General features: G+C 47.1%; 2 protein-coding genes across 2 annotated transcripts in view; both read left to right on the top strand.

Moving 5' to 3' along the window:
* LOC307092078 (uncharacterized protein) overlaps window positions 1-6,468 on the top strand; it is a gene marked incomplete at its 3' end in the record, with an annotated part of 12,821 nt that extends 6,353 nt beyond the window's left edge. Inside the window, exons 2-3 of the mRNA XM_079758964.1 lie at window positions 4,664-5,319; window positions 6,166-6,468. Coding sequence (XP_079615090.1) covers window positions 4,672-5,319; window positions 6,166-6,468 — 951 coding nt within the window. The 5' untranslated portion in view covers window positions 4,664-4,671. The remainder of the gene's footprint in view (window positions 1-4,663; window positions 5,320-6,165) is intronic.
* The window catches only part of LOC307072872 (protein 4.1-like), a 27,982-nt gene continuing 23,415 nt past the window's right edge, over window positions 5,304-9,870 (top strand). The window contains exons 1-4 of the mRNA XM_079732415.1: window positions 5,304-6,393; window positions 6,989-7,327; window positions 7,530-7,634; window positions 7,720-7,838. Coding sequence (XP_079588541.1) covers window positions 7,274-7,327; window positions 7,530-7,634; window positions 7,720-7,838 — 278 coding nt within the window. The 5' untranslated portion in view covers window positions 5,304-6,393; window positions 6,989-7,273. The remainder of the gene's footprint in view (window positions 6,394-6,988; window positions 7,328-7,529; window positions 7,635-7,719; window positions 7,839-9,870) is intronic.

Below are 9,870 nucleotides of genomic sequence, written 5' to 3'. Positions count from 1 at the left end.
CTTTTAGGTCGGGCGTGGTAGAGTAGAGTAATGGTTAGTAGTAGTAGTAGAGTAGTGGTTAGTCATGGCTAGTATTGGTAGAGTAGAGTAGAGTAGTGGTTAGTCATTGTAGAGGAGTGGTTACTGGTTAGTCATGGCTAGTATTGGTAATAGTAGACTAGTGGTTAGTCATGGCTAGTATTGGTATTACTAGAGTAGTGGTTACTACCCACTAGTCTACTATTACCAATACTAGCCATGACTAACCAGTGGTTAGTCATGGCTAGTATTGGTATTAGTAGAGTAGTGGTTAGTCATGGCTAGTATTAGTAATAGTACTACAGTAGTTGTTAGTCTTGGTTAATGTTAATATTAATAGAGTAGTTGTTCGTAATGGCTCATATTAGTAATAAGTATTGTTTGTTGTCTGTACAAATAAGCATGATTTTATTTCAATCAACATTAAATGCTTAGCGGACTAGATCTGAACCAACATCTTGTTCATCCAAATCTGTAACTTTTTAAACCAATGCATATGAATCACTCATAAGTTAATCAACCACGGCATTATCAAATCAGTAGGCAGGTTAAAGCGGTCAGGGTATTGGATCACCATGCAAAAGGTTGTGAGTTTGAGACCCTGTTTCCACGGTCTACCTGCAAGCATCTACCAAGAGGATGATGTGTTCCCTACCTGCTCATTAATGATTTTATCTAAAAGAAAAACAATCACTGCCACTTTGGAGACAAAGTAGGAAATATAAATGAGAAAATAATCCAAAGCTCCTGTTGAAGGCTAATATGAAAACAGCGGTGGGTCGCTCATAAGCAAACAGAATACTGTCTTTCTAAACAAAGGCATTCCTGGCCTGCACTCCTGCCATAAGGGGCCTACCAGTATAGCGCTTGGAAATCAGAATGAATCATGGCTGTTGGCGAGACATCGCCATATTGAGAAGACTGGAGGGTTGTCGTAGTCCTGTGATACCTAAATAGACAGAAATATATCGTAACCGAGGCAAATGAAAATGCTGTTTTGCCACGGTAAGCATTTGCCATATTGCCAAATATATAAATAATTTGACGACAAATTACTATACAATGGCTAAAAAAGCATACAGTAACTATCTAAGTAATGAATTACATTCCTATGCTCCATAAATGTCTGCAATCACTGGGAGGAGACGTTGCGACGCACAGGCCCTGCTCGGAGCTAGAGGAGCCGTTCTCAGGTCCTCCAGTGTACACAGACCCCTCTTCAGGCGTCACTGGGGAGGGGCGCCTCGAAGAGAGGGCAGGGAACACCATCATTCATGTCTACCACAATGTCCAATCAACTGCCGCGTTATGACAACGGACTAAAGAGACGACGACTCAACTGCGTTGGTTAGAAATCACTGATACATAAGAACACACAGATGTTGGAGATAGGCGTGCATAGATGGGGATAGATGATAGATGGATATATGGGTACATAGATGGGGAAAGATAGATGTAGATATGAGTGCATTGATGGGGATAGATGATAGATGGAGATATGAGGACATATGGATAGATGATGGATGGAGATATAGGTGCATAGATGAGTATAGATAGAGGGAGATAATCTCTTTTGGTCACTTGAGACCTGATTACCTCTAAACTCTTCTAATTCCATAAGCCTCGTTTCCTCCTCTGACTGCGCAGGTCCAACGAGGCGGATCCTCTGTTGTGATTGGTCAGGGAAGGAAGACAACACTATTCGAATTCAGATGCAAATCAATAGTAGTAGCTTAAAGAAGCTTGATCCTGTGTGTGTTTGCATGGATGTGTGTGGCACGCGGAGAACATTAATAGATGTGCACTTGTCAGAAAGGCTCACTAACGAGTGTCTGCCCCTCAGCATATGGAGCTATTTATACCTCCTCATCTGCAAGCTCTTTCTATTCAGCCTTCTCATCTCCACTCAGCTTATTTCATCTCTCTCTCTCTCTCTCTCTCTCTCTCTCTCTCTCTCTCAGACAGCCCTTTCTGTGCGTTCTAAGCCAAGCATTGCTTTATTTAGAATCTATTGAATTCATGTTTTGATGTTAACGTCAAGGGTACAAGATCCCACTGGTGGCTATGGTAGTCTACTGGTAGATATGGCAGTCTGCTGGTAGATCATTCCCATGTAGTAAACAAATCAATGCCCTGCACAGCTCTGCAATTAAATACTATATGACCCAATTAAACAGTAAAAAAGATAGAAAATCAATATGTTGCACAATGTTGGTATTGTGGCAGACTGCCACACTAAATCTATGAATGGACAACACTGGTAATAGTAGTCTACTGGTAGATATGGTTGTGTACTGGTAGATATGGTAGTCTACTGGTAGATATGGTAGCCTACTAGGAGATATTGTAGTCTAGGTATGTTAGCCTACTGGTAGGTATGGTAGTCTACTGGTAGTCATGGTAGTCTAGGTATGGTAGCCTACTGGTAGGTATGGTAGTCTACTGGTAGACATGGTAGTCTAGGTATGGTAGTCTACTGGTAGACATGGTAGTCTAGGTATGGTAGGCTACTGGTAGATATGGTAGTCTACTGGTAGATATGCTAGCCTACTCGGAGATATTGTAGTCTACCGGTAGGTATAGCCCACTTGACTTTTTTGGTTTGTTTGTAAAACTATCTACAATTGAATATGATAAATTGTTGCTCTTTAATCATTGGAAATTAAGGCACATTTTTTTTGCCTCAATTTCATCAAAAATAAACGTCAATGATGCTTCAGAAATATGTCCACACCCATCCATGTAATGTGAGTTAGTTTCAGCTGCAGTGATAGCATGTGTAACCTGGGCTAGGATAGGGTGAGCCCCCCCACGGACCAGATGAACTCTCTTTGTGAGCTCAGGCCTGCTGGAGAGTGGCCCTGCTCATCTATTATTTAGCTAATCAGTGGCTCCCTCGTAGACACAAATGTCAGCGTTTTGACAATACGGCTCCGCATTCTCCTCAATCATCTCCCCCTTAATCAAAAGTGTGTCGCCTATTTTAATGATGGCTGATGGATCTGAGGAGGAGGACGTCTCCGTCCCCATCGGTCACGCGCCGGACCTGCTCAGCTGGCCGTTGGAGAGATGTTAGGTGGAACACTCAAAATGGAGGAGGCAGTCGCCACAGCTGCTCCATTAAGGCGGCGTCTGCCTCCTGACATCACCGTTCACATGACGGAGCGCTAAAATACCCAGAGGACCCGCGACCACTGATGCATGCACAGAGTGTGTGTGTGTGTGTGTGTGTGTGTGTGTGTGTGTGTGTGTGTGTGTGTGTGTGTGTGTGTGTGTGTGTGTGTGTGTGTGTGTGCCTGATTGGATGGTTGTGTGTGTGTTGTGTGTGCCTGATTGGATGGTTGTGTGTGTGTTGTGTGTGTGTGTTGTGACCTGGGTGGGACACAGCCCAGTAGGGGGTTGAGAGTTGTAGAGGGGGGAGGGGGACCCTGGATTAGTGACACAGTTACTGGTCCCAGGACAAACAATGGGAGTGCTGAAGAGGATTTGGTCTCCCCCCCCCCCCCCCCCCCCTCCCCCCTCCCCGTTGTCCTATTACATTAAATACCGCTCTATGCTATATTTCTATAGAAGTATGCATAGTGTGGGGGCTGTACATCTGGGTGATTGGCCTATTAGTCCGCCTGTCTCCTCAGCCCCTCCCCCTCGACTCCTCAGCCCCTCCCCCCTGTCTCCCTCCCTCCCCCTGTCTCCCTCCCTCGCCCTCTGTCTATTCGAAAAAAACGGTCCAAGACCAGACTAGAGTTAGCCTACATAGGCCTTAGCGACAGGGACACCCTGCCCCGTCGGACACTGGTCAGACTCTGGACTCAGCGGAGCATCACGAGTGCAAGGCAGCGCTGAGCTGTCTGTGATTTTACTGCTGTCTACAGTTCGCCTAGGAGCGGAGCGCTGGGGTTATGTCACAGGGCTGCATGTGTACGTTCCCAGCACACATGCAGCACACGCAGGCAGCACACACGTGTGCAGTACATACACACACACAAGAAGTAAACACACACGGATGGAGTACACACATGAAGGACGCACACGTGCAGAACATACATGCAGTACACACACATGCAATACGCAAGCATTGCAGTACTCACACGATTATTCATTTTGATGAAGAGGAGGGGTATTGGTCTGGGGTTGATGAAGAGGAGACAGGGTATTTGTCTGGGTTTGATGAAGAGGAGAAGTCCTAATAAGCTGCCGGAGAGCAGAAAGACTTCCTTTGTCTTCCTATATTTTAATGAGCGTTTGGAGAATAATTAATCAGCTCTCATGCATACACACACACACACACACACAATGAAACTGTAGCACACACACACACACACACAACCACACACACACACAATATCCCAATTAAACAATTAAAACCCACACTCACTCGAGCACTCACTAAAACACAGTTACACTTAGACGCCTACACCAGCACATACACTCAAACATAACTACACACTCACTAAAACATGACAACACAGGGCTGGGGTGATAGTGCAGCTTGTGTTTGTCCTGCGGTGCTGGGTGGTTACCAAGTTACTTGTCCGGATTGTTGCCTAGGTCTGCATGTTTGGGATGTTGTGTTCCAAATATAGCGCATTAACCCATTGAGCCGTGCTCTGACCTTCCCTGCCTTTCCCGTTCTTCCCCATCCCAGTGGCTACCATGACAACAGAGGCGAGCGCGGTGAGTGAGGCGGACACTGAAGGAAAGCCGAAGTCCGGCAGTGCCGAACCCCAACGGGGACCCCGGCAGGACAACGAGGAGAAGCCGGAGAACGACGAGAACCCAGGGAAGGAGGAGAAGAGTGAGAACAAGGGGAAGCCGGAGTCCACCAGCGCGGCTCCAGCAGCAGCAGAGAAGGGAGCCCCCAGCAGCAAGGCCCCGGAGCCGGCCTCCGAGGCGGGGGCCACAGAGGAGGTGCAGCTGAGGCCCCGGACCCGCACCTCGGCCGGGAAAGGCCTCTCCCGCCTCTTCTCCAACTTCATGAAGCGGCGCTCCCAGTGCTCCGAGGGAGAGGGCTTCGAGGCGGAGAAGGTCAGCGAGGAGAAGGAAAACAAAGAGGAGAAAGTACTGGTTAAGGTAGAGGAGGCGAAGGCTGAGGAGAAGGAGACGGTCAAAGAGGGGAAGGCAGAGCAGCCGGAGGCCAAAGGGGAGAAGGGGGCCAAAGGGGAGAAGGAGGCTAAAGGGGTGAAGGAGGCTAAAGGGGAGAAGGAGGCTAAAGGGGAGAAGGAGGCTAAAGGGGAGAAGGAGGCTAAAGGGGTGAAGGAGGCTAAAGCAGAGAAGGAGGCCAAAGGGGAGAAGGAGGCTAAGGCAGAGAAGGAGGCCAAAGGGGAGAAGGAGGCCAAAGGGGAGAAAAAGGAGGCCAAAGGGGAGAAGAAGGAGGCCAAAGCAGAGAAGGAGGCCAAAACAGAGAAGAAGGAGGCCAAAGGGGAGGAGCAGAAGGCGGAGGTAAAACCGGCCCAGAAAGACAAAGAGGAGAAGATCGAGGAGAAGGAAAAGGAGGAGGAAGAGAAGGTGGAGAAGAAGGGAGGTAAAAGGAAAAGAAAAGACAGTCGGAAAAAGGCGGAGGCGAAGCAGAAAGAGGAGGAGAAAAAAGCTGCAAAAAAGGAGGAAGAGGTGGCAGAGCAAAGGGTAGAGGAGATACAGGAGAAGGAGGCAAAAGCTGAGGAGGAGAAGGAGCCAAAAGCTGAGGAGGAGAAGAAGCCAAAAGCTGAGGAGGAGAAGGAGCCAGGAGCTGAGGAGGAGAAGCCCAAAGCCGAGGTCAAGAAGGAGACCATAGTTGAGGAGGAGAAGGAACCCAAAGCTGAGGAGAAGGACACGAAGGAAGAAGCAGAAAATAAGGAGAGCAAGGAGGAAGAAAAGGTTGACAAGAAGGAGGTGAAGAAAAAGGAGAAGGAAGAAAAGGCCAAGAAGAAGGAGGAGGAGAGGGCAAAGAGGAAAGCAGAGGAAGAGGAGAAGACCAAAAAGAAAGAGGAGGAGAAACTGAAGGAGGCCAAGAAGAAGGAGGAGGAGAAACTGAAGGAGGCCAAGAAGAAGGAAGAGGAGAAACTGAAGGAGGCCAAGAAGAAAGAGGAGGAGAAACTAAAGGAGGCCAAGAAGAAAGAGGAGGAGAAACTAAAGGAGGCCAAGAAGAAAGAGGAGGAGAAACTAAAGGAGGCCAAGAAGAAGGAGGAGAAACTAAAGGAGGCCAAGAAGAAAGAGGAGAAGGAGAAGCCTGCTGTGAAGAAGGCCGACAAGGCGGAGGAGAAGGGTCAGAAGGAGGCGAAAGGGCCAACCGAGGGGCAGGTGAAAGCTCCCATCGCAGCGCCAGAGGCGGAGCTGAAGACAGAGCCGGAGATAGAACATCCCCCAGAGCAGAACTCCATCGACTGCACGGAGAACCAGGTGAGCGCCACACGGTTCAGATCTGAGCCCCGGCAGATGTCGCACGAAGTAGCGTTGGAGACGCAGGAAATGTGAGGCTAGGAGGCAGGGTAGAAGGGCAACACTTTCTGTTGAAAGTGTTGCCCTTTCGGCTTAGCTCAGGAGGTAGAGTAGTTGTCTCGTAACCGAAAGGTTGCTAGTTCGATCCCCAGCTCCTCCTAGCTGAGTGTTGATGTGTCCCTGAGCAAGACACTTAACCCTTACTGCTCCTGACGAGCTGGCTGTCGCCTTGCATGGTTGACTCTGCCGTCGGTGTGTCAATGTGTGTATTAACCAATGTAAGTCGCTTTGGATAAAAGCGTCTGCTAAATGCACTAATTGTAATTGAGAAGCAGCCCAAGAGAAGCAGCCCAGATGAGCTGACGTTGCTAATACTAGACTTTTATCTATCTTCATCTTGCTTTATGTAATATCATATCGTCTTCAAGCTACATTTGCATTCTTGTCTTCAGTTGGATTAACCCGTGCAACATGATGCTAGTAATCAGGACGTTATGTTCAGCAGTAGCCTAAACCAGATCTGTGTTTGACCTGAGTATGATGCTGTGCTGTCTAGGTGGTGAAGGAGGAGGACCAGGAGAACCAGGAGAATCCAGCGCCCGTCGGGAAGGAGGAGGAGAAACCAGACGCTAAGGAAGCAGAACCTGCAGTGGAAGGAGTGAAGGAGGAGAAAAAGGAGAAGAAAAAGGACAAGGGGAAGAAGGACAAGTCTGTAGAGGAGAAGAAATCCCAGAAAAAGGACAAGACTGCAGAAGAGAGCAAATCCCAGAAGGACAAGTCTCCAGAGGAGAAAGCCCAGAAGAAGACAGAGGAGGCCAGCATCTCCAGAAAACTAAAAACCATGCAGTGCAAAGTGATTCTGTTGGATGACGTCGAGTTCGAGTGTGAACTTGATGTAAGAAAAGTCCATTTCTTCTTTTATCCTTCATATATTTCTACTTTCTGTGTCTTAAATTCTGTTCTGCTTTTTTCACTGGTAGGGTTAAGTTCTGAATATAAGGAGTTGCACAGATATACTGATCCTGAATACTTACCAATCTTTCTCTTTGTGTCTGGCTGTCGTTATGTATATGTCCTTCTCTCTGTCTGTCCTTTAGAAACATGCCAAAGGCCAGGAATTGCTCACCAGAGTGTGTGACCACCTCAACCTGGTGGAGAAGGACTACTTCGGCCTGGCTAACTGGGAAACTCCCACCAACAAGGTAGTCCACCTGACAGCTGAAGCAGTGATAATGTCAGAAATGATGAAAAGCGTCCAAACTAACGTTTGCTCCAACCGTTCACCAGACCTGGCTGGACGCGGCCAAGGAGATCAGGAAGCACGTCTCTGGGGCCGTGTACGAGTTCACCTTCAGCGTCAAGTTCTACCCCCCAGACCCAGCGCAGCTCACCGAGGACATCACCAGGTGACTAGTACTAACTAATGCTGACCACCAGGTCCCTGAAAACAGATAACTAACTAAATAATGATGACCTCCAGCTCCCTGAAAACACATCCCTCTGTGACTAGTACTGACTAATGATGACCTCTAGTACTAACTAATGATGACCTCCACGATTAGTACTAACTAATGATGACCTCTAGTACTAACTAATGATGACCGCCACGATTAGTACTAACTAATGATGACCTCTAGTACTAACTAATGATGACCTCCACAATTATTACTAACTTATGGTGACCTTGACGATTAGTACTGACTAATGACGACCTCTAGTACTAGCTAATGAGGAGCTCCAGGTCCCTGGACAGATTACTCTGTGACCTTTACTAACTAATGATGACCACCAGTTCCCTGAACACATAACGCTCTGTGTCTAGTACTAACTAATGATGACCTAGTACTAACTAATGATGACTTCTCACTACTAAGTTAACCTTGTGTTGTGATTCATACAGCCAACCTATAGTCCGGTGTTCTCAGGTTCGGGTTAGAGGTTGTAGAAGTTGTCTCCCAGGTGCGTTCACTAAGGCACGGCACAAATCCATTAAAGGCCAACGCAAAGAAGTGAATAGAGGCAGATTTTCTGCCGGGAAAAACGGTGGCGCGAATTGATGAAAGCACGGTGAAATAACCGTGATTGAACGTTGAAAATGTTTGATTATTTCAAAGTTTAAATACTTGAACTTTACTGGGAATTTCGCGTGTTGTTGGTCGTGACGAATGCTACTAAGATATTACTACTACTACTACTACTATTACCACCACTACTACTACTACTATTACCACTACTACGCTATTATTACTACTACTACTACTATTACTAGCAGTGTTGGCAGATTGGTGGCAGTTTCCAGTCCTTTAGCAATATAAATTAAATATAAACGATTTTGAGTATTTATATGAATTATGTAAATATGATAATAATCATTATCTAATAATTATTAGGGCATAATAATTATTAATTAAGGCTTGGCGAGCCACATGAGTCTCGCGCCTAATGGTTCTCAGATTAGGGTTAGGGTTAGCCTAGTGGTTCTCAGGTTAAGGTTAGCCTAGTTGTTCCCGGGTTAGGGTTAGCATAGTGGTTCTTAGGTTAAGGTTAGCCTAGTTGTTCTCGGGTTAGGTTTAGCCTAGTGGTTCTCAGGTTACTGTTAGGTTCAGCCTAGTAGTTCTCAGGTTAAGGTTAGCCTAGTGGTTCTCTGTTTAGGTTTAGCTTAGTGGTTCTCAGGTTAGGGTTAGGGTTAGCATAGGGGTTCTCAGGTTAGGGTTAGGGTTAGCCTAGTTGTTCCCAGGTTAGGGTTAGCCTAATGGTTCTCAGGTTAAAGTTAGCCTAGTTGTTCTCGGGTTAGGTTTAGCCTAGTTGTTCTCGGGTTAGGTTTAGCCTAGTGGTTCTCAGGTTAGGGTTAGGGTTAGCCTAGTTGTTCTCGTGTTAGGGTTAGCCTAGTGGTTATTAGCCTAGTGGTTCCCCGTTAGTGTAAGGGTTAGCTCTGACTTGATAAAAGCTGTAAGTCTCACCATTGCGTGTTCTAAAGCCAGCGTGTGGTTCTCCTGAAGGTACTACCTGCTAGCCTCGTGTTCTAAAGCCAGCGTGTGGTTCTCCTGAAGGTACTACCTGCTAGCCTCGTGTTCTAAAGCCAGCGTGTGGTTCTCCTGAAAGTACTACCTGTTGCCTTGTGTTCTAAAGCCAGCGTGTGGTTCTCCTAAAGGTTCTACCTGTTAGCCTCGTGTTCTAAAGCCAGCGTGTGGTTCTCCAGAAGGTACTACCTGCTAGCCTCATGTTCTAAAGCCAGCGTGTGGTTCTCCTGAAGGTACTACCTGTTAGCCTCATGTTCTAAAGCCAGCGTGTGGTTCTCCTGAAGGTACTACCTGTTAGCCTCTTGTTCTAAAGCCAGCGTGTGGTTCTCCAAAGGTTCTACCTGTTAGCCTCTTGTTCTAAAGCCAGCGTGTGGTTCTCCTGAAGGTACTACCTGTTAGCCTCTTGTTCTAAAGCCAG

This window comes from Pollachius pollachius, assembly GCF_949987615.1.
Source record: "Pollachius pollachius genome assembly, chromosome: 1".
Classification (NCBI taxonomy): Eukaryota; Metazoa; Chordata; class Actinopteri; order Gadiformes; family Gadidae; genus Pollachius; species Pollachius pollachius.
The sequence above is the reverse complement of the archived record's forward strand: the minus strand, read 5'-3'. Positions and strand labels throughout refer to the sequence as shown.